The sequence below is a fragment of the Cupressus sempervirens genome, chromosome 9 (assembly GCF_028749045.1).
Source record: "Cupressus sempervirens isolate cs-2001-9-10 chromosome 9, ASM2874904v1, whole genome shotgun sequence".
NCBI classification, from domain to species: domain Eukaryota; kingdom Viridiplantae; phylum Streptophyta; class Pinopsida; order Cupressales; family Cupressaceae; genus Cupressus; species Cupressus sempervirens.
Window position 1 is genome coordinate 259,978,381 of NC_143126.1, and position 25,678 is coordinate 260,004,058.

Genomic DNA, 25,678 nt, shown 5'->3' on the forward strand with positions numbered 1-25,678 from the left:
AATCCTACAAAATATAGTTGCCGGATCAACTTGAAGACCTCAAGTATATAGATTTCAAAATCATGGATGAATTTCTATTAAAATTTGATGTTATTAAAAATTACTTAGTTGACATTCATTTAATTCATATTATTCTTTCAAAGTGTCTTTCTAGACAGTTTCAACAGTTTATAACAAATATACATGCTCAGCTTGCAATTCCTACTTTAACTGCTCAATTGACTTATGTTATTTTTCAAAACTTATTGCAACAGGAAGAAGCTAAGCTATTTCAATTTGGTACTCTTAAATCAAGTGAACATGCATTTATGTCTAGGAATTCAAATAATAATAACTTTGGTTCAAATAATAATACTCATCATCATAATAATCAAATTCATAATAATAACAACTCTAATCATTCAAATAATAAATCTAATGCCAAACCTAACAATAATAACAATACTCATCATAACGGGTATCCCTTTTCGTTGCAGGAATTGTCTCTTGATGGGTCACATTGCTGCTCGTTTTGCTGCTGGGAGATCCAAATCTAGGCAACCACCTTCTTGGTGGTCAAGGGCCTCCTCTGAGCACTACACAGTTAAATAGTCCTGGGCTGCTCCTTCAAATTTTGTGACTGAGGCTAGCATCCGTTCTAAGCCAGTGGTTGAGGAGGATGCTTTGGTGGAACATTCCTTGGATGTTCCTACGGTTTATGTGGCTGAGGATAGCATTCATTCCGAGCCAGTGGTTGAGGTGGATGTTTTGGTCTCTCCCCCTGTTTTGGATGTTCCTCCTAGGGGCCAAAAGTTGTTTGATTCTCATAGGGAGTTTGTTGCGGCTTTTGCATCCCCTAGGTTCTATGGGTCTTTGTCTTTTGAGGATTGGGTTGCTGAGGCAACGAAGTTAGAGGATGGTTGGATTGCAGTTAAAAGGACAAAGACTAAGTCTTCTGCTCCCCCTTTAGATATCATCCTTCGGTCATGAAAGGGAAACTTCAAATCAAAAGGAAAATCCTATGTTCCCTTTTGCTGACTGGTTTTATTGTGATGGTAAACTAGATGCATTTCTAGTTTTTTGAATACTAGTTTGGGTGGTTTTGTAGGTTGCTTTGCTCCAGTCTGTGGACTGTCCAGGTTCCAGAGTTTTTATGGTTGTTTTTTCTAGTCACATTTGTTGGTCACAGGTCCCTGTAAAACCTGGTTTAGTTGTTTAGCTAGTTTCAAGTCCTTTTAAAACCTGGTTGTGCTTAATGATTTATCTTTCTCTTTGATGTAAAGGGTTTTGGGGCCCCTTCAAAACCTACTTTTATCTTAATCTAAAACAATACTCATCATAACAACCGTAATAATTCGAACTATAACAATCAAAGGAATCATTCAAATTTCAAACCTCATTGTACTTATTGTGGCAAAGATGGTCATGTTGTTAATAATTGTTTTAAAAATAAAAAATATAACCAACCTATCAATAACAATAATTGAAATTCTCATCTATATCATCATGTATTTATTGTTAGTTACAATGTTTCTAAACAATTAGAATGGATTATTGATACTAGAGCTTCTCAACATGTTACATCTCATAAAGAAGTGTTTGATTCTTTGCAACCCAATCCTTCTAATATTCCAATTCAATTAGCTGATAAACACAATTAAAAAATTGAAGGATTCGGTAATGTTAGTGTTCCAAATGAAAAGTTACATAATGTTCTTTATGTTCCTGATTTGAAATACAATCTTCTTTCTATTGCTAGATTATGTCAAGATTATAAAGTTGAAATTTATAAGGACACGTGCTCTGTTATTGATCCTAACACTAATGAAGTTGTTGCTAATGCTAAGTTAGGCCATGATAACTTATTTAAATTTTCTGGGTTTACCTCTTTAAGACACTCTTTGCACAAAAATATTGCTTTTAATATGGAACATGAAAGGCTTGCTCATTTGAATACTAATCATATCTCATCTAATATGGTTGAAAATTTACCTCCTATTGCCCCATCTAAGATTGCATGTACTAGGTGCATGAGTGAAAAAATGCAAAATACATAAGGCTATCCAGCTTGTAATCCTATTACTAACAAAATGCAAATAACAAGAAATGTTTGTATAATTGCAGAAAATGATGTGCATGATTCTTCTAATGCTATTTAAATAAAGAATTTAGTGCAATTAGAATTGTTTTAGTGGAGGACCAACCTCCTTCTCTAAACCCTACTCCTCATATATCTACCTTTATTTCTCCTATTCTTTCTTACAGTGATAATGGTAATGATTCTTATAGTGATAATGGTAATGATGCATTTATAGATCATGGTAATAATTCTAATGTTGATAATGGTAATTATTCTAATTTTGATACAAATGATACATTCATACATCATGACTCTTCTTCTAGTGATAAATCTATTAAGAGAAAAACTAAATGGTTTCAAAAATTACCTAGTAAAAGAGATCAATTTCTAGAATGGGTGGACTTCAACCTAGGAGGATTAATTACATCAAATATGGTTTGATGTTTTATCTTACAAATTATAATGATCCTCATTCATCATCTTTGGCATTTATCTTTAGTATGTTGTAAAGCCTAGAAATTATATTGATTTTATCACTGGATAGTACTTTTCTTCAAATATTTATGCTGTATTAACTATTGACTTTCTATGACTTTGATATGATCTTAATTGTATTTGCATGATTTCATACCATGATATTTTAGGTATATTTATTCATGTAGATATATGGGGGCCCACATATATATCCCAATAAATATACAAATTATTGTGTCTTTTATGACTTGTCAATTATGAGTGCATTCTTATATATTTCACATATGTAAATGTTTATTTTTTTTCTCTTTCTTATTCTTTTGGATTATGAGTTATTATACACTATTGCCTTCAACATTTATTTTGTTCTATTGATTGGCACATAGGTGCAATTTATGTTTTTCTAGCCTCATTCTATTCTCATGTTGGCACTTTATGGTTTATACCATTTATTCTTGGAGTTTCCTTCCAATTTTAGTTACTTTGACTAATCTTGAAGGCATTTTACTCTTATTTGAAGGCAATCTATTGTTAGTACTCATACTCCTTCCCTTTAGTATCTTTGAAATTATGTCATATAATGTTCCACATACTTTATTGCTTAAGATCATGAGTCATGTGGTTATGGATTAGCTACCCATTAAACTGCAGTGAAAAGACTTATTAGTGGACTGTCTATATCCACGTGATTGATGCATCATTGATGTTGGGTTCATTAGTTGACCTTGTCTATGGTCATTTTTTCCTTGTATATTCCTTTATTGAGAGCTTTGATAACATATTTTTTCTTTGAAGAATATGATTTATCTTGATTACTTTACATTTATATTTATCACTCTATTCCAATTTACTCTATGAGAGTTTACTTAGAATTTTTTTGACTTGAAAATAAGATAAAATTCTCCTCGTGGATAGTTTCCTTGTTTCTTTTTTCTATGTTTTAGGTAATACATCATGGCACATACAAGACATCATTATTTATTGTACAGATCCTATGCCACTTGAATCCACTTGAAGATGTATCACACTTGAAGGACTATCCACTTCTCTTGGCTCTCCAACAATTTACCTATGCTAATACGAGACCTCTTGCACAATTGAAGATATTTAAAAATAATCAAGTTGTACTATTGTAAATTAAGTTTAAGTCCCTTTGATGTAAGCTCCCCAAGTAAAGATTTGGGGGGGGGGGGGGGGGGGGGGGGGGTGGTATTAGAAATATCAATCTTTCCATGGATGTATTTAATTTGGGATATCCCAAGGATCCCTACATGTGGTTTGTCCTATTATACATATGTGGAGGACATGTCGTTTACTTGTCCTCTAGTCCACATGTGAGGGCAACCCGTTTTATAATTCCTTTCATAAAGGAAATTAGCTTATCCTCCTTAAGAGGATCTTGACACTTTGCACACACTTATTGTGAATGTGACATTCATAGAAATGGGAGTTACACATGCGAACACATGAAACTCCTTTCTTATCTCTTTTAAAGAGATACTTCTTTCTCTTTCTTCTATACACGTTACCTTGATGTCATTGTAATGAGCTATTTTCCTCCACCATTCTCTCTCTCTCTCTCTCTCTCTCTCTCTCTCTCTCTCTCTCTCTCTCTCTCTCTCTCTCTCTCTCTCTCTCTCTCTCTCTGAATTTGCCTTCATTCATAATATTCACAAGGGATTTTCTTTGCTTTTCCCTTTCAAATCCTTGTCTCCATTGTTGATCAACTTAGGTGTATGCTCTTGGATCTTGTTTATCTCATGGTAACATTATTTTCCATTTAACTCACTTGGATTATTTTCTTTTCCTTGCACTAGTTTATCATTTCTTACATTAAATTATAGTTCTAACAGTATATATATCTAGTGTATTATATAATTGTTCTTTTAAATTTTATATTTTGAAGAAATAATATAAGTTTAGTTGATTGGATGAAAATGCCTATCACTTGTTAAGAAATGTTCCATGCTTATAGTTCCAACAGACTACGACAATAAACTAATAAGTGTACTTATATCTTTAGAATGCAAATAGCTTAGTTCGTACCAAAATTGAATCTAATTTTTTAATTAGCTTTGCACATGTATGTTAAAATTTGATATTATATATTAAATTTTATAACTAAAATTAGTATATTATTGTAAATATTCTTTTAATTAATGTTTTTAATACTAAAATTTTAATTAATATTATTAAAATTATTTTATTAACTACAAAATTATATAACATTTTCAAAGTTAAGAAGTATATTCTAAATATTTCCTATAATAATTTAGACATTATTAAAATATTGTAATAATAAGTTTTAATAATTTTAAAAATATCATTTTAAAATACATATAATATTAATGATATGCATATATAATACAAAAAAATATAAATTAAAAATAAATAAATTAGATTATAATAATTAAAATTTAATAAAAATATATACTTTAAATTAATTTATTATTATTTAACTAATTTATTATTACATATTTTAAATAAAATACTAATTATTAATAATATTTAAATAGATATATATTTTTGAATAAATATTATATTATTTATTGTTAAAATTTAATTAAAAATCATGATTTCTTTTGATAATGTGTATTTTAAAAATCTGTAAGTGTGAGTTAACATTGTAAATAATATTCGATAGTTTACTATATAGAATCAAAATATTAAGTTTGATTTGACTACCATATAAAATCAAATCAAACTAATGTAGCATAGTCGCATGTATTGGGTGCTATAGTTTTATAGTTGATTGTTTGTATGGTACAGATAGATAGATGTAAATTTTAATATAGTATATATGTTTTTTATAAAAAATGGTTAAAAATGTAAAGTTTTTATATGCTTATTAATTTACTAAGTTGTGAGAAACTTAATATTAGTTAATAATACATATTATATTTATTTTAAATAAATAGAATTTGAAGTACTTAGTAAAATGAATAAATATTCTATTATCGAATATTGTATTCTCAATAAAATTTAGAATTTGAATAAATAAGTATTAATAAAAAATAGTTTTGGTCTAAAATTAATAATTCAATTAAACTAGATTAAGGTTTGAGTGAAAATAGTTGAATATGGAGTAAGATTTTTACATTTTAAAAATTAAATCAATAATAGAAACACTCATTTATATATAAGTTAAAATGTTTACATAAATAACATATATCTATATTTACTTTCTTGCAATAATATTTATATGTATTTTTAGATAAAATTATTTTTTGATATATTAAACATAAGCCAGAAGGCGGGCTAACCCCGAAGTATAATAGGCTAGAGAATAGTCGGTAGTCACACCCCTACAATTCAACCTATTCTTTTTCTAGACAGAAAAAAGACATCTTATTGACAAAAAAAAGATCTAAGTTCTTTTGACTAACACTACTAAACATAAACAACCATATTACCATAAAGTCTAAACCAAAAATAATAGTGGTTGCATAATTTGCGAGTGCTACTATGTAACCAATAGTGATCCAACTTAATCAAAATTGTCTCGAAAGGCATGAAGTTCACAATATACCATATCATAAAAAAAACCAAAAGAAAAAATAACGCATGGGCTAGCTCCCATCTTTTTGATCCTAGTCCTCCTTAGCCGATATGTCCTCCTCCTCTTTGACAGGCTTGTCCAACTAGGTCTTTATCTAGTCATTCGCCAGAAAGATATAGAGAGTACAAGTGGTTTTAGTTTCTTTTCTTGCTTCCTTCTCCTTTGTGTTCACCTATAGAAAATACAAAGTGGTGGATGTAAAATGCATAAACTTCATAGAAAACTTTGCAAGGGCCCCAAATTATTGGTACATGGATGCCTAATTGTCGACCAGATCATGCATAGACTTCTCTAACCTATCCATCCTAGTTTTCCTTTCATCCTCTTTGTGGTGGTGACTCCCCATCTTCCCCCTACCATTAGTAGCCTCCTTCATTGGGAAGGTGATATCCTTACCCAAGCTCTTGTTCGAGGATGGGTTACCTTCGATGGTATCAAAAACATGGTATGGGCTAGGGATATCTTTTCTCCCAAAGCTAGGGTGTAGGTTTTGTTTTAGTCTCCATGGATTTTGATTTTACATTTTTTTTTTTTTTGTGGGGTAGGTGGGGGGGGGAGGATCCTAAATTTTCCCATTTTAAATCTCTTGTTGGATCTCCTAACTACTTTATTGATCTACCCAGTATCAGTATCTGAGTCAATAAAGCTAATATTTTTTCCAATAGTAAGGGAATATTTGACAACTCTCTTTGAGGCTGACCCAAGGTTTGGGTTAGTGGAGACTTGAAAAGTCACAGTGGCTAGGGGATTAACCAAAAGTGGTGGGTTGAGGGAGAGTTGCAATTTGTAGAGTTTGAACATGAAGGCCTAATACAAGATATAAAAGGGTTTCTCTTCTTCCCTCTTTTTTCAGACATTAAATACACTATGCTCCATCAAATGCAAAATAAGGTGTGGGAAAGAGATTAATTCTTGGTTTCTAAAGTGATTTAAGATGGGCAAGTAGTAATAATTTACAACACCTAAAACTGGTCTTCAAGTGTAATGTAGCACATGATGGTGTAGCACACAGTATCACATGACTTAGTCAAGTCCTCTCTAGAGAAGCCACCATGTATTCACATAGGTTCCTCCTTAGGGAAGAGAGAACTCCATAGGACTCATTTTGTCTAAAACTCTAGGCTTATTTTACCAACTCTTATCTTTGAGAGAAAAGCCACCCACCTTAGCAATAAGCTCTTCCATCATTTCAAAGGAAACCCCATTGGTCACCTTTCTGTTAGCTCAAGAATTCACAAATTGTAGGGACACATGCTCGTCATACCGTTCAATAAACTCTATGAATGGCAAAATTCATCCTTCCTGCAAATAGACACATGTCACCTCACTATTTCTAATGTAGTCTTCAATTTCATCTAGCTCAATATGATTCGAGCTAGCACCCATTTTACCTTCTCCTAGCTCAATCACCAAAACCTTAGTTTGCACTGACGTTTCGTTATTGCAGAACAAAGTTTGAAAATAGAGGCCATTTAAGATTATATTACTAAGAATGATCTCTTTGAAATAATCGATTCCCATATAATGATCACAAGGCATGATGTTTTTCAACTTCCATCCTGTCTTTTCATGTTTGAATAGTACCTTTCCCTTCATGGTTAAGAAGCACTAGTTGTACCTCCTTCCTGTAGAGTGCACAAGGGAATTTCCATTATTGTCATTCAATACACCCATCCTTGGCAGCTCTAATCCTTTGACATGATTCTCATGAATCATCCTCTCACTGTCATCATAAATATTTATCATGAGAATGTCCCAAAGTGAAATAATCTCATGATCTTTTCTATCATTAAATACTTTATGACACTCAACCCAAAGAGTGTCCCACACTTCTAGGTCAATGAAAAATTTTCACCTATTATACCTTTATATACTGCACCACAATGAATTTGTTCGCATCCACAAGATGTTGGATGGATAGTGGGGTCTGGATGATGTCATCCAACTCTTTTATTCCCTCGAAGCTATGACCCAATTTAGCCAGGTCATCTGCCATGCCATTGCCTTCCAAATAAATGTGGATTACATGGACCTCATGAAGCCCATCCATCAAGGTGTGAATTTCCTAAATGGTTGACTTAACCTTCTAGCTACTAATTCCTTCTTCCTTAACAACTTTGATAATTAACAATGAATCACCCTTGATAGTTAACCTATAAATTATTCTTGCTCTCACTATCCTCACACTCCATAGAAGGGCCAAGGCTTCTACTTCACTATTTTATCCACCTCCATAGTTTCATGCATAGGCCAACACCAATTTTCCCAGACTATCCCAGATAACCCCACCAGCCCCAATCCTTCTAGCAATGGCCTAGCCTACATCAAGTTAAATTTCATCAAGGGGGGGGGAGAGTGGGGGGTGGGGGTGCCACATTGTTTTACATCTGACATCATCTTTAGATCTTTCAAATCTTGCCACCTTTAGGCTAAGGTCCCACGAAGTAGCCCATTTAATATCACAATCACTTGGGGGGTTTGGGGGAGGTTTCCAATACAAGATATCACTACATTCCTTCAAGAGTTTTGTTAATTAAATAGTTATTTCCAAGGAGGGATAAAATTGATCTTGAAAGATGTGGTTATTTTGTTCCTTCCAAATTTTCCAACACATGAAATGGGGGGTGATTTTCCAAAAGATTTTAAACAACGGGTAGTTGGAAGGACCTTTCCAGTCCACAAATTGATGGAGATCCCCACTAAAGCACCATTGAATTTCCTATTTAGAGAGAATCCCCCTCCAAGATTCTTTGACATAGGGGCAATATATGAGAAGGTGTTGGATGGATTGCACACCATTATAGCATAGCACACAACAATTAGCTAGCTAGAAGCCTTTTTTCTAAAGGTTATCAATGGTGAGGATGGTCCCATGCAAAGTTGTTCACCAAAATAAATTGATCTTAGGTAGGATCCATGAATTCCAAACATGCTTTCAATCCCTTAGAGCTTCACTTCCCTCAATGTAGCAATTGTAAGAAAATTTCACCATGAACTCTCCTAAGGGAGTTAGGTTCCAAACTACAGAGCCTTCCATAGGGGTGGTGGGGATGCAGCAATTAAAATTGTTAAGTTAATTAATCAACAATTTTAATTTTATTCATAAATGTATTGTTTAACTAAGATTATAATTAATAATTTATTTTTAAACATTTACCAAAAATTTTGTCAAAAAATGTAATGTCCCCATTTTAGCAGTTGACCAAGTGTGTGCGCGTTAGCCTTGTTCTACATGGTCCCGAAGGCTAACGAAGGGTTTAATGGGATCTTGGAGTGTTTTGGCCTAGTCATTTCCATTTTGGGCCAAAACGAAGTTGATTTACTTAGTTTCAGGCATACTTACTATTTTTAGTAAGTCGGCAGGACACAGTGCAGGTCAATTTTGGTGATTGGATTCGATACAACTCGGTGAGAGCTTTCTGATGAGCTATCACTCGCATTATTCAGAGTCCGATTGCTAATACATTTTAATGCCTGAAGTTTTATTAAAGTAACGTCTAATTTAATTGTAAAATATTAAAGTGTTACTTTAATATTTATTTTATGGTGATGTGTACCGAAGGGAGACATAAGGGGTATTTTAATATATGTTTTATATTACACATCTTTTATCCCACATTGCCCATGTGAGTTGAGGGGACCCGTGGGAATAGAATAAAAGGAAGCATTTGTGGCTTCATTAGACAGGTTGAATATGAGAAGAAATTGGTGTGTGAGTTGCAGCTTTGTTCTTGGCATTTGAGGACGTCTATCCTCTTTTGTAACATTCTAGACGTCATTCCCTTGGGGTTTGGCCTTTGGAATTCTTTCTTATTGGCTTCATTATCAGGCAGTTTAGTTGCATTTTCGGCTACAGGCAGATTTGATATTTTGCTCATATCATCTTCACTACTTGTCCGACGCTTATGCCGCTTGGAGGGAATGGTATTATGAAGGTAGTGGACTGATTGGAGGACAAAGTATTGTAGCGGCAAGTTCGTAAGCATGGGCTGGAGTATTATGACAATATTGTTGAAGTAATTAGTGAGTTGATAAATCTGCTATGTATTGGGTTTTATGAATTCTGAAAATAACATTTTATTAGCAGCAGTTCATTTCCACTTTGCATATTATTGTAGTTTATTTCTTGTTTATGTTGTATGATACCAATTCCATGCACCGAACACAACAAACAAATAAACATTTGATTTCCAGAGTTATAAGAGGTTTTAAGAAGTTGAATGCAAACTGTTTGACATAATTCCTTTCAGCAATTTGGTTTATTTTTTTGGACATCCAAGGGTGCCCATTACAGTGGTATCAGAGCTATAAGTCCTGCCATCCTATGGAGGTCTTATAGGGAATTTGGAACAGCCAGATAGAGGGAAAAAGTAAGTAAAAAAAACACAGGCTAAGCATTTATGTTTGAGCATGCGACAGGGGTCTTATAATTTTCGCGATACCAGAGCAAGACAAAATAGGATTTCAGACTTGCAAAGCAAACAGTCTAGTACATCCGTGCAGGGGGACATTGAATTCAACCATACAGACACAGAGGAGATATTCTATGATCAGGACAGTAATATGGGTGATCGAGATGACAGGAATACAGGATTAGGCGGAGGCAGAAATGCTGGTCCAGATCAAGGGGAGGTACTGTTCCGACAGTTACTGGATACATTAGAGCAGGGGAAGCGTATGCAGCAGGAGCAGAATAGGCGAATGGACATGATGTTGTAGCTCATGGCTAGACAGATGGGTGTCAATATTAATCCAGGTGATGCCAACAACAGAAACAATAACAACGAGGGAAACAATAACAACGGGGGAAACAATAACCATGAAGGCCAAGGCAACAACAATGGTCCTGAGAATAACATTAATGGTAATAATGGACACGGCAATAATGGGAATGAGGCTGATAACTTTAGACACGTTGCACGCCCAGCACGGACTGTGAGCTCGAGACCTCTTCTACCCACTTTTCCACCCAGAGATCCGGTTCATCCAGTAAACGAACCGCAAATTACCGAGTTACAGGATCAGTTCAGGAGGGACTGGGAGGCTAGTGGACCAGAATTTCAGGCGGATATTTCTCTTAGAGATTATATGGACTTGAGGATGAGACACATGCCTAAAGCAGGAGGGAGGAATCAAAACTTTGAGATGAGGAAGAAAGTTGGAAAACTTTCTTTACCTTATTATGATGCTTCAGGGAAGATGACTGCACGAGCTTGGGTGCAGAAGGTAGATACATACTTGCAGCTTAATCCTATGCTTGAGGAGGAGGCTATCAAGTATGTGGCTATGCACTTGGATGGCGTTGCACATGAATGGTGGCATCATGGCATGGTGACTTTGGGGCATAATCAGATTACATCCTATGAGGAATTCACCGAAACATTGATTGGGAGATTTGAAACTAAGGATCCCGAGTTACATTTCAAGGAGCTAGCACAGTTAAAACAGTCAGGTTCTGTGGATGCTTACATTGCCGAGTTTCAGCGCTTGTCTGTACTTATTACTGATATCTCTCCTAGGAGATTGGTGGTGTTATTTTGTGATGGTCTTGCTGATCCATTACGAGGTTGGGTGAAGGGACATGATCCACTCACGTTAGCTGAAGCAACTAAAAAGGCATGAGATTTAGCCCCTTCGGTATACAAAGGAAAAAACCATTCAACAGATTCTTCCTACCGCAAGGACAAAGACAAAAAATCATTTCAGAAAGAGTATAGCAAACCCAAAGAAGGATCAAAAGGACTAGACAATGAAACCTTGAATGGACTTCGAAAGAAGAAGCTGTGCTTCCATTGTAGAGAGCCTTGGGACTTATCTCATAAATTTTCTCTCAAGGCTAAGGCAAATCAAATGGAGTATTTTTCAGCAGAAGAGTCAGAGTCAGAAGGGGAGGATCAGCACTCCGATTCAGATGAGGGTAACACTATAGAGGAGAGTAACATTCCTAAGGATGATAGATCGTTGGCATGCTTGACAGGGGCCCAAAAGGCAATCACATTTAAGGTCAGGGGTACTATCCAGGGGTAGAAGGTGATATCTCTTATTGACACTGGGGCTACACATAACTTCATAGATGCACAGTTGGTAGCCAGGAGAGGGTTACAGACAGAGGAGCATGATGGGTTTAGAGTCATGGTGGCTAACGGTGATAAGTTATTATGCACTCGAAAGATATCTAATCTTCGCATCAGGTTTGGAGATGGCTACGAGTTGGAAGATGAGTTCTATGTTGTGGACATGGGAGATTATGATGTCATCCTCGGCATGACATGGATGGCTTCACTAGTTGAGTTCACACTCAATCTAGCGAAATTGGAGATGAGATTCCAGCATGAGGGGAGAACTGTGGTACTTAGAGGGCTTTCAGATGGAGGTTGCAGAATAGTGTCCTTGAGAAGAATGCAGAGACTTTTTCGTCATGATGACATAGAGTGGGCGGCAGAGTGCCACATTATGCCAACTTCACCAGAGCCACAAGAAAAGAGTCATCCACTAGATGTCCAAAAGATACTTGATAGACACGCTAAAGTATTTAGTGATATTCCTCATGGGGTTCCTCCTGACAGAGGGATGGAACATGTTATTGAGCTCGAGGAGGGATCCAAACCAGTTATGATTACTCCCTATCGTCATCCTAAGAAACACAAGGATGAGATAGAGAAGGCGATTAAGGTTTTGTTGGAGATGGGGCATATCAGGCCCAGTAAGAGCCCTTTTGCTTCAGCAGTAGTATTGGTAAAGAAGAAGGATGGGACAATGCGCATGTGCATCAATTACAGGGCACTGAATAAGAAAACAATTAAAAACAGGTATCCCATTCCTAGGATTGATGAGCTGATTGATGAGTTGCATGGGGCATGCTTCTTCACCAAAATTGATTTGCGATCTGGATACCATCAGATCAGGATGAGAGTAAAGGACATTGAGAAAATAGCCTTCCGATGTCACTATGGCCACTTTGAGTTCATGGTTATGCCATTTGGTCTAACCAATGCACCTGCTACATTTCAAATTTGTATGAACCAGGTATTCAGGAAGCAACTAAGGAGATTTGTCTTGATCTTCTTTGATGACATCTTGGTCTTTAGTAAGACCTGGGAGGAGCACTTACATCATCTGGAGGAGGTGTTATCTATTCTGGAGAGAGAGTCATTGTATGCCAAGGAATCTAAATGCGAGTTTGGCATGACTGAGCTCCTTTACCTGGGGCATATCATTAGTGCAGATGGCGTTCGGGTTGATCCCGAAAAGATTAGAGCTATTGTAGAGTGGCCTACTCTCACAAACCTTACACAGCTTAAGGGATTCTTTGGTTTATGTGGTTTTTATAGAAGGTTTGTTAAGGGATTCTCATAGATTGTTACACCCTTGACAGATCTTACCAGGAAAGGAGCCTTCGTGTGGACAGGGGCAGCACAGAGGTGTTTTGAGCATTTCAAGCAGGTAATGTCTTCATGTCCAGTTCTAGCTCTACCGGATTTCACAAAGCCTTTTGAGGTTCATTGTGATGCATCAAGTGATGGGATTGGAGCAGTATTGATGCAGGAGAAGCATCCCATTGCATTCGAGAGTAGGAAGCTCCGAGGAGTTGAGAAAAGTTATTCTGTCTATGACCGGGAGATGTTGGCCATAATGCATGTATTGGCCAAATTTTGATCATATTTGGTAGGTGGACGTTTTGTGATCAAGACTGATCACAACAGTATTAAATACTTCATGAGCCAACATGATCTTAATGACCGGCAACAAAAATGGGTGACTAAATTGCAGGCTTATGACTTTGACATAGAGTTTGTCAAAGGTAAGAAAAATGTGGTGGCTGATGCCTTATCTCAAAGACCTCACTTATGTGCTCTGGCAGAGATTTCAGGAGATTGGAGAGATCGGATTATAGCAGAGTATGTCGAAGATGCTTGGGCTTCTGGATTGATTTCAGGTACCATACAGGATGATCGCTATGAGGTGATAGATGGATTGATCAAAGTTCAGGACAGGGTTTATTTGATTTCGTCATCACATTTGAGAGAGGCGATATTGAAGGCATTTCATGATGCACCCACAGCAGGACATCCGGGGGTCTTCAAGACCTACAGGCAGATTCGAGAACAGTTTTCATGGAAAGGGCTCAAGGATGATGTTCAGAGGTATGTCAAGGAGTGTATGGTTTGTCAACAAAATAAGGGAGAACACACATTTCCTGCAGGTTTATTACAGCCCTTGCCCATTCCTGATAGGAAATGGGAAAGTATTTCGATGGACTTCATCACTGGTTTACCACGAGTGTAGGGAAGGGATTGCATCTATGTGGTGGTGGACCGCTTGACGAAGTTTTCTCACTTCTTTGCTATTCCGTCCACTTACACAGCAGCACAGGTGGCAGATCTTTTCTTTAAAGAGATATTCAGGTTACATGGGCTGCCCAGATTTATTGTCAGCGACCGGGATAGTAAGTTTATGAGTGTTTTTTGGCAAGAGTTGTTTAGGTTGTATGGTACAGATCTTACACCTAGCACTAGTTATCATCCACAAACAGATGGGCAAACAGAGATTGTGAATAAATGGGCGGAAGGATATTTGAGGAACTATGTAACTACACAACAAAAGGCTTGGATCAGATGGTTGCATATGGGAGAGTATTGTTATAACACCACTTATCATATGTCCATCAAGATGACTCCTTTCATGGCACTCTATGGTTATGAAGCACCTAGCTTCATGGATTTAGTTTTGGGGGACAGTAGAGTGCCCAAAGCCAAAAACTTATTGCAGGATAGTCAGGACATCCTGAAAGTGCTCAAAGAGAATATACAACAGGCCCAGAATCAACAGAAATTGTATGCTGATCAGCACCGAATAGAGCGTAGCTTCGAGGTAGGGGATATGGTTTACTTGAGGCTACAACCATATAGACAGTCATCGCTCAAGAAGAGCGGAGCTGAAAAGTTGAAACCTAGATTTTATGGTCCCTACAGGGTGATTCGCAAAGTGGGCAAAGTCGCCTATGAGCTTGAGCTTCCAGAGGGCAATCGAGTGCACAATGTGTTTCATGTGTCTAGGCTTAAGAAAGCCATTGGTCAGAGTGTAGTGCCTTCTGCAGATTTACCCCCTTTGGATGAGGAGGGGAAGCTTGTGTTAGTACCTGAGGCTATTGTGGATACCAGAGAGAGGAAGCTTAGAAACAGGATAGTGAAGGAGTATTTGGTCAAATGGAAAGACCTTCCGGAGGAAGATTCTACATGGGAGAGTGAGCAGGTTATTCAGCAGGCTGGACTGAGATTGCTTGAGGACAAGCAATTTCAAGGGGGGCGGACTGTAATGTCCCCATTTTAGCAGTTGACCAAGTGTGTGCGCGTTAGCCTTGTTCTACATGGTCCCGAAGGCTAACGAAGGGTTTAATGGGATCTTGGAGTGTTTTGGCCTAGTCAATTCCAGTTTGGGCCAAAACGAAGTTGATTTACTTAGTTTCAGGCATACTTACTATTTTTAGTAAGTCGGCAGGACACAGTGCAGGTCAATTTTGGTGATTGGATTCGATACTCCTCGGTGAGAGCTTTCCGATGAGCTATCACTCGCATTATTCAGAGTCCGATTGCTAATACATTTTAATGCCTGAAGTTTTATTAAAGTAACGTCTAATTTAATTGTAAAATATTAAAGTGTTACTTTAATATTTATTTTATGGTGATGTGTACCGAAGGGAGACATAAGGGGTATTTTAATATATGTTTTATATTAAACATCTTTTATCCCACATTGCCCATATGAGTTGAGGGGACCCGTGGGAATAGAATAAAAGGAAGCATTTGTGGCTTCATTAGACAGGTTGAATATGAGAAGAAATTGGTGTGTGAGTTGCAGCTTTGTTCTTGGCATTTGAGGACGTCTATCCTCTTTTGTAACATTCTAGACGTCATTCCCTTGGGGTTTGGCCTTTGGAATTCTTTCTTATTGGCTTCATTATCAGGCAGTTTAGTTGCATTTCCGGCTACATGCAGATTTGATATTCTGCTCATATCATCTTCACTACTTGTCCGACGCTTATGCCGCTTGGAGGGAATGGTATTATGAAGGTAGTGGACTGATTGGAGGACAAAGTATTGTAGCGGCAAGTTCGTAAGCATGGGCTGGAGTATTATGACAATATTGTTGAAGTAATTAGTGAGTTGATAAATCTGCTATGTATTGGGTTTTATGAATTCTGAAAATAACATTTTATTAGCAGCAGTTCATTTCCACTTTGCATATTATTGTAGTTTATTTCTTGTTTATGTTGTATGATACCAATTCCATGCACCAAACACAACAAACAAATAAACGTTTGATTTCCAGAGTTATAAGAGGTTTTAAGAAGTTGAATGCAAACTGTTTGACATAATTCCTTTCAGCAATTTGGTTTAGTTTTTTTGGACATCCAAGGGTGCCCATTACAAAAAATGACATATTAAGATCCTCCCAAAATGGGCTCCTATAAACAAAACCTTAGAAATATTTCAGTTTTAAAAAATAGTGATTAATGATTGGTGGAAAGTAATTGAGAGAGTGAGCGCAATAGTACATTGCCTTCCCTCAAAAAAAAGATTCAAACATTTGTATCCATCAAACTTAAGTAAAGTAGTTTTTAAAATGCATTTAGTTAAAAATTTTGCAATTTCACTTTTAATTAAGATAAATATTTTATAAATATCAACAATATGTATTATGTAATTGGTTAAAAAAACTAGTCATAAATTAATCATTACTTCCATCCATGAAACTAGTTTAAGTACAACTTTCCTTCACTCCTTTCTCTATTTAAGCATAATTGCTTAGGTTTATTGTTTTTATTCAAATAAAAAATTTGTATATTTTATAAATTTTTATTTATTTAATCCTAAATGAAGACATTTTTTTTATTGTTTCAAATAAATTTAAATAAGTATATGTTATTAAGATTTTTTTTATAAATATTATAATTAATATAAAGAAAATTTAAATTATATTTTCTAAACAAAACTTATCCTAAATTTATTATTATATTTTTTCATTATTCAAATACAATTATAAACTTTAAATTTATACACATTTTAAGATGGCTTATAACATTTATATTTAACCTTTCACTATTTGAAAATAAGTCCAGAGAAACTATAAACATAGAACAATCTAAGAAGATAGAAAAGGATATTCAACTTAACATCAATTATAAATTCTAGTTATCTCTTAATGTAAGAAATAAAAGAAATTATATGTTCTAAATGCTACATTCACGTAATAAAAATATATCCATAATATGAATCCGCTCTTATATTTACTCAAAAGAGGCAAAGTCTAAGGCAAAGGTAATGCTATATTTTCCCACGATATCACTCACAATCAACTTAGAAAATGAAACCCTATACAAATGCAAAAATATGTGAAAAATGCCTGAGAAAGAGATGGAGGAGTAAACATACTCCACATTTATACGTTTATTAGGAAACAAGTTGAATAAAATTTTCACACTCACATCTACCATGAATGGATCATATTTTTGTAAGGTTCTAAACTTACAAAGCTTTGATATAAATTCCTATCAACCTTCATTTCAAGATATTTATCAATATAGTAATTTTATTGTTACAAATAGATATATACATTCTTGTCTTGCACTCAAATTTCATTCCACATGGTATTCAAGTGGTTTGATTTCATCAATGCTTGCTAAATACCTATTTCAGTCTTAAAATTTCATCCAAGCATAAATCTAAAATTGATAAAATAAAAATAAATTCATAATAATTTGAACCATTCAAATATTATAACATACATAAATGAAAAGGATAAAATGGTAATAAATTACAGAAGATATCAATGAAGAATTTTATTAACATTAGATCAAGTTTAAATGATTTAATCACGAATAGAATTTAGTAAGTTTGCATAAGATAACATATGAATGCCAATTTAAATTTATGTTCGATTATTGTCCTTCCATCATGCAAACCTATCAAATACATAATTAATATGTAGAAATTATCAAAACAACATAACTAAATTTTAATCATTTACTTATAAACCCCTCTCTCTCTATATATCTATATAATCACTTTCAATCAAATTACATAACATTTCTTTAATATCTCCATCCCTACTACTAAAAGCATACAATCTTTAATATTTGATTTTAATTAAAAATAAAAAATATAAATCTCTCAATTTTCATTCTTTAATTTCAATGCCTATAAACAAATCCTATTTACTAACAAGTGTCACATAGTGGCTTGTATTTGCCATAAATTTTAAGAATAGAAATAGAATACAGGTAATAAAAGTTTGATTGCAAGATTTAAATAAAATAATTATACAATATTACAATTAAAAATTTAGTATTCAAAATATTTATGTATATTTTTATATAAATAAAATAAAGTATGAAAAATGGATGAATTAGTGTGTAGAATATAGTTTGCAGAAAAAATATTTTAAGTGTAAATAGGGTAAAACACGTAATATAAAATTATAAATTAAGATGAAACTTAGAACTATAAGAAAGATATATTAATATATTGAGCTTCCTACAATATTGTCCATAATACGCGTAGTGTTCCCTCGAAATATTGTCCATATATTGAGCCTCCTATAACACTCAAAATATATCAGCCAATCAAATTGTATTAAAATAATTTTAATAAATTTTATAAACTAAACAATTCACATATATACTTTAGAAAAATATGAAAAGTGAAAAAAGGAAATAAAAATACTTGCATCACTAATTAATTACAACTGATTGCAATAATATAGCCTATGACAAATACAATAACACATAAGTCCAACTACTACAAATTGATAGTTCTTTTAATTTTAATTAGATGCCAATTTTCTAGTGAATCTGTCAACAATTTTGTGGTTTAGCAGTCCTTCAATCATCGGTAGGGATCATTCATGGTGAACATTAATAATACACTTAAATATCCACCAAAACTTATTTGTTTGGATGAGGGCACTGAAGGCATGCATTCACGATGAACACATGCACCGCTCATGAAGTTTTAGTTCTACTGCTCATGAGCAGAATGCACTCACAATGCATTACCATCATTTTTTCAAGTTTAAATTTTATATTTAGTTTCACGCCATGAGTAATCGGTTTTAATTTAGATTGTTTTATTTATTTCATGCTTAATAAAACTAGATGTTGCAGGTAGTCTCATAGTCATTGGTTTTAATTATTTGTTAATTAGTTTGCATAATATGCAAAACTCTTGATTTTTTCCTTTGCATGTTATTGTTTAGGTTTTTTTATTGTAGGTTTTACTATCTTCTTCTTGATTAGTAGTGAAGGTTAAGTGTTTTAGGTTTTATTTATAATGTACTCTTTAATTTCATAAATACACATTTAATATAAACAAGGTTTCTACTTAGATCTCAGTTGTTTATTTCTTTGATTATCAGTATAGTATAAGAACTTTTATTTTAGATCTTCAGGCACACCCCACCCCTTTGAAATTTATTGCAACAATTACTGACGTGCCACTTGAAAATCCTTATATTTTGTACTCTTCCATTTTTGGAATTTGATGGCTGTCATTGTTTTTTTTTCACTTTTGGACAGCTTGCAAGAAAAACTAGTTAAACACTTCCCTATCTTTCTTATCAAAGGTTCCAAACCTTGGAACACTTGGATTTCTTTTCTTGATACTAGATCCTTTACATATATCATCAACAAGTCTTCTTATACCTCATATTTCGTAGGCTTAATTTAAGATGTTGTTGGATCTACTATATTCATAAGCCAAGTATCTTTATCAAACATGAAGTATATTATATTCTTGTATTTATCAACTATGGTTGAAGGGATTACTTATCTTCACTTCATCTCCTTCTGAAAACTCTTGGAGTAACTAAATACTTGACTTGTAAAGTTATTCTGTAGCATTCTAATGCAATTATTTATCTATACTAATGTCAGTGTGTCCATTAACCACGTGATACTTCCAAGACTATGACAATTTTTTTTTAAAATTACAAAACATGCACATGAGTACATGAATAAACTTGAAAGGTTTCCTTTTATCCTTATTTATCTTTTGCATAATGAAAAAAATTGTTCCCTCATTGTTTCACAAAGATCACAAATTGTATTCTGTTTTACCATTCGGTAAGCAATAAGAATAACTATTACCACAATACTATTCATTCTACCGAAGTGATACACCTTATATCAAATTACCACCAAGCCAAACTTCAATGCTATATCAACAATATCAATCACCTTCATTGTCCTTTTGTCCCACCTTAATTTGGTTAATCAAATGACCTCATCTTGTTGTGCAATTCTCAACATATCCACTTCACTAGTAGCACGAAAACTAATTATTGCATGAATGGAATCCTTTATGATCTTGTAGGAACAATCTAGCCACATGAACTAATCACATATAAAATTGAGAACATATCTCACATATTCATCGTCAAAATCCTTTGAGAAGTATATTTCATTCAAGAGACTATTATATTTGTAATAAGCTTGTGTTCCTCCTTTACTACCAAATCATAACATAACTCCTTGTACTAGTCAAACACCACTTTAGAACCCAAATTTTCCAACTTATAATGTATGTAAGCCCTTTCATCCTCAATATGCATCACTTTTTAGGGAACACTAGATAGGAAAACTATAAGATCAACCTTAATCAACCTAAAAGAATGCCTCTTAAATTCTATGCATGGCCTTTTTGTAATATCAATTACAACTAGTGTAGCCATGAGTAAAATAGTAGATTCAACCTTTGAGAAATGGTAAATGCCTCTAAAAAAGTGAAACTCGAGTTCTTGTCACGAAAAATGTGAACACAACGTAGTAATCTTCATAAAATTAGAGTTTGACATTGCTACATACTTATTTTGTACTAATGAGAACATGCGATAGAAGGGTGGTAAAGTTATGAGCCTCCAATTGAAAGAAGTACAATTAAAAGTACCATGAGTTAAATAAACAATGCAACTAATGATTGTCAATTTGAAAAACAAGTATTTTTTTGCAAAGGGCAATGCATTGTGCTTACAATTAACATATAGATAGATGTTGGACTTGTAAATGAAGCTCTTGGTGATGTTACTTAATTTATTTATAGGCCAAGTCGTAAACTAAGAGATTTTCCACTCTATGTTGTATCAAGAATTAATAATTATGGACCACTTCCATGGAAGAAGAAAGATCCAAAAAGTGTGCCAATAGTACTTGTAATGTGGGCAATCAGAGCAAACATCCCATCATCATGTCATGGAGTATTACTACATAGAAATCTGAATGATTCGCACTACAAAATAACTACAATTAATATTGGAAAAGTAAAGAGACAAAGATTAACATTTACAATTACATATATAGTAAAATCATTGAACTACATCTGTATTTAGTCAACTTTCTTATTTTATTGATATCCTAAAATGAAAAATACTCCATACACAATCATACAAAAAAGAGAAAGAAGCTTTGATAAAACAAATTCTCTAAACAATACAATTACTATGACAAAATTTCTATGATAGTATCAAAATGTGATACACACACACACACACACACACACACACACACACACACACACACAAATATGTAATTATTTTACTAGATATCTACCTAGACAAAATAAAAATAAATATTATTACAAAAGTGAAAGATTATATGTACTTCCAATTTGATATTCTTAGATATTTTGATACTTCTTGACTCCAATCCAATATACATTTTTCGCATTCCTATCAGTCCTTCAACTTCGTCCCATCCTTCATTTTCCATCTATTGAAGAGGCCAAGGTGTCAGATCCTTCTCCAATGTTTTAGGGAATCTACAATGTTACACAAGAAGACTCAAACATGTCTTTGGTATCCTTTGAAGAGATAGATGTTTCCCCTTCCTCGCCAAAGTTATATTCAGAAATTGAATGAGCTAGCCTGTGCCATGCACATGATCAACTTGATGATAGCCTCCTTGTTTGGACTTCTCCACCCTCTTCCCCAAGCTTTTTTATTCCTCTTTGACTTTTGCAAGAGCAATTTGAAACATCTCATAGTTCCACTTTTGATTACTCCACTTCTCTATCCTTGGAACAAACCCCCTTCTCTCCTCCATCACGAAAACTGAGAGGAAGGAAAAAGAAGATTATTAAGGATTCTCTTCCCAAAGCCCAAGGACTCAACACTGCTCCAGATACGTATAAGAGGAAGAAGAGGTCTTTGAAAAATTTAATCCTATTAGATCAGATAAGTGAAAATGAACCTTCTGTCATCAAATGACTTGCACATGAGAAACCATGCTTCTGGTGGAAAATTGGTCTAGCAAATGTATGCTTATCCTTCAAAACTTTGGGTCAAAATATTGCAGGCCAAATACAAAGATTCCTCCAATAGATCAAGAATATTCACAATTGCAAACCTGCCATTCGGATTAGTTATGTGAAACTCCCTAGTTCAACCAAGGGATATTATCACATCGTATATCACTAAGGAAGTTCGTAACGGTGAAGATGTTAACTTCTGGTTGGATTCTTGGGCTAGTCACCTTCCATTGGTTTCTTTTGTTGAATTTAGGTACATTGTGGATTTGGTCACACACATTTGGGGAGGGGGTAAACTTATTCATTATATCTAGGCAATGGAACAAGGATCTCATAGGGAAATCTGGAAGTTTTTTTCCTCTCTCCCAATTCCTCTTGCTTATTAGCGAGCTATTGAGGACATATCACATAATATACATGTTTTTATATCTAGAAATAAAGATGGAATCATTTGTGCCCCATCTAGCATAGGGATCTACACAATTAAGAAGGGCTATGAAGCATTATCACTAATCCAACATAACTTGTCATCTCAAAGACCGTATATGTTTTATTGGAATAATACAATTTCCCCTAAGGCTGGTTGTTTCTTGTGGTTTGCATTAAAGAAATGTCCTCTTGGTAAGATTGTGTGAGAGTTTTTTTGCATCTCTCACACTCTCACACAATCTTACCCAAAAGCAGGAATCTCATTATCATGGATTGTGGAAATCCGTTATCTTAAATGTCCTCTTACTAGTGACCGCTTTGCTCAGCTTAACATTTCTTGTCCATTTCTATGTGTCCTATGCAAAGACAATATTGAAAGTGCAGACCATCTGTTTCTCCATTGCAACTTTGCATATGCATGTTGGACCCATATGCTTCCTAACTTAACCTCAATCTCCCTCTTCCAAAGACTCTTTGGGACCTATTTCAATCTTGGTAATTGATGTACCCGTCTTCTATGTGTGGAGCTATTTGGATCATTATCCTAGCCTCAGTTGTCTGGGCACTATGGTGGGAACATAATTCTAGAATTTTCAAGCATAGAGAAACAAACCTTAACCCATTCTTAATCAAATTGGAACACCATATTATAGAACTTCTAAATGTTCAAATCCTGAAATCTATTTTGATAGTTTCCAAATTCTCTATGTGGGATGCACATGTGATCAAGAACTAGAGCAATATCAAGATCCCTTTGCCAGGCTCTATGCCACAGAATTCCATAGCCAGAATTAGTAGAAAAGAGATTGGTTGGCATCCTCCTCATCTCCCATTTGTGAAACTAAATTTTGATGGGGCCTCTTGTGGCAACCCTAGAGTCTTTGGTGTTGGTTTTGTATTACGAGATCATTCAGGAATATTACTATTTGGGTCTTCAATTCCTTTATCGACTTCTACTAACAACTAGGCAGAAGCTATGACACTGCTATTGGGTCTTAGTACTTCCATCCATCCAACAAGCTATGACAGTGAAGCTATGACACTGCTATAAATACAAAACCAAAATCTATGGTTCAGGTACTTTTGGAGAAGACCAGTTTGAAAAGGGTACAACAAAAGGAATGAAACAGATTCAGAGTTACTTCAACTGGTATTATTGCATGTTGTTTGTTTCAATCGCTTTAGCCTGCACTGTAATTGTGTACATTCAATCCAGTGTAAGCTGGGCATTAGGGTTTGGGTTGTGTGCACTACTTATAGGAATATCAATGCTATTTTTCTTCTCTGGGACAAAGTTGTACAATTGCGTGTGTCCAGAGGGTAGCCCCTTCATAGGGCTTGCACAAGTCATAGTGACGTGTTTCAGAAAAAGGCATTTGCCATTGCCTTCCAATGAAGAGGATTTCTACAAAGAAGAAGAAATTGAGTCAAGGCTTCCCCTTACACAGCAGCTCAGGTATTTTTCTTTTCACTTAAATTTATTTATTTGACATTATTTTTGAGGATGCTTAATACCATACATTAAATTCAATTCCTAAACTAAAAGTGTTAAATAATCAAAATTGATTTATTTTTCTAAATTTAATACTAAATATTGAAACTACCAATAGATTTCTCAACAAAGAAGCCATCATAATGCTAGAGGACTTTTCCTCAGAAGGGCAAATAGACCAGAACCCATGGAGGCTCTCCACAGTTGATCAAGTGGAACAACTTAAATCTATCATAAAAAAACTGACAATATGGTCCTGTACAATCATCCCTGCCATTATGTATTCCCAGCAGAGCACCTTTTCAATGTTGCGGGCGCTGAAAATGGACAGGCATTTGGGTTCCCATTTCAAAATACCAGCTGCTTCTTACATTGCCTTCAATCTTCTGGCCTCTGCAATAACATTTTCCATCTATGACAAAGTAGTGGTTCATTTAGCAGAGAGAAAAGGGATAACAATAACACAGCTGAGAAGAATAAGCACAAGAATGGTTATTGGAACTCTAGGAATGGGTGTTGTCGCCATTGTTGAGAAAAAATGTCTTAATGCAGAAGAAATTTCAGCACTATGGTTGGTTCCTCAACATGTGATAATGGGGTTGGCAGAAGCATTTTTGAGCGTAGGGAGAATTAATTTCTTTTATAGAGAATTTCCAGAAACAGTACGAAGCACGGCCACAGCTTTGGTGGGTGCAGGGGTTGCAGTGGGGTCTTATTTGAGCAGTTTCTTGATTAGTATCATTCACAAAAACAACAAAGGGCTTGTGAATAATATAAACGATGGTCATCTTGATTACTTTTATAGCCTTCTTTGTATAATGGGGCTCGTTAATATTGGCTACTTCTCAGTATGTGCTCGTTGGTATAAATACAAAACCAAAATCTATGGTTCCCCTGATATCTCGTCTTCTTGAAAAAATACAAGTTTCCTTGCGACCACTCAAGAAATTATAGATTGAACTGGTAAATGTGGAATATGATAGCTGCGTAGTCTATCCAGGGTATTGCTAAATAGTCAACTGAAACCTAAAATATATACAATGGCATTTGAAAAACAAATAAAGTTCTCTCCTTTGTAGTATAGGGATGTTTTTGGGTTGAAGGTTCAGTCTTATGATCTTTGTTTTTTTCCCCCCCAAAACTAAGGATTGCGAGATATCTATATTCTCACATTTATTTCTGGTTTGATTCATACTTCATCTCTTTTTGATATGAGTCTTGCTAGGCTCTTTGTGAATCATTCAACCCTTCCTAGTATTTGAATCTGACTTTATAAGGCTGATTTTAACCTCAAGGTCCATTTTGGATTTCGAGCTAAGGTTTTCTTGAGCTTCTTATGGCTAGGGCTAGGGATCAGGTCCAAGGAG

At 34.7% G+C, this 25,678-nt stretch overlaps 1 protein-coding gene across 1 annotated transcript; it reads left to right on the forward strand.

The window, feature by feature from the left end:
- Positions 1 to 489: 489 nt before the first annotated feature.
- On the forward strand, positions 490 to 25,225 carry LOC149538439 (protein NRT1/ PTR FAMILY 2.13-like). Its single transcript, XM_089802466.1, has 5 exons — positions 490 to 536; positions 630 to 879; positions 1,088 to 1,184; positions 23,897 to 24,275; positions 24,430 to 25,225. The coding sequence occupies exons 1-5, from the start codon at positions 490 to 492 to the stop codon at positions 25,223 to 25,225; spliced, it is 1,569 nt and encodes a 522-aa protein (XP_089658592.1).
- Positions 25,226 to 25,678: the final 453 nt, after the last annotated feature.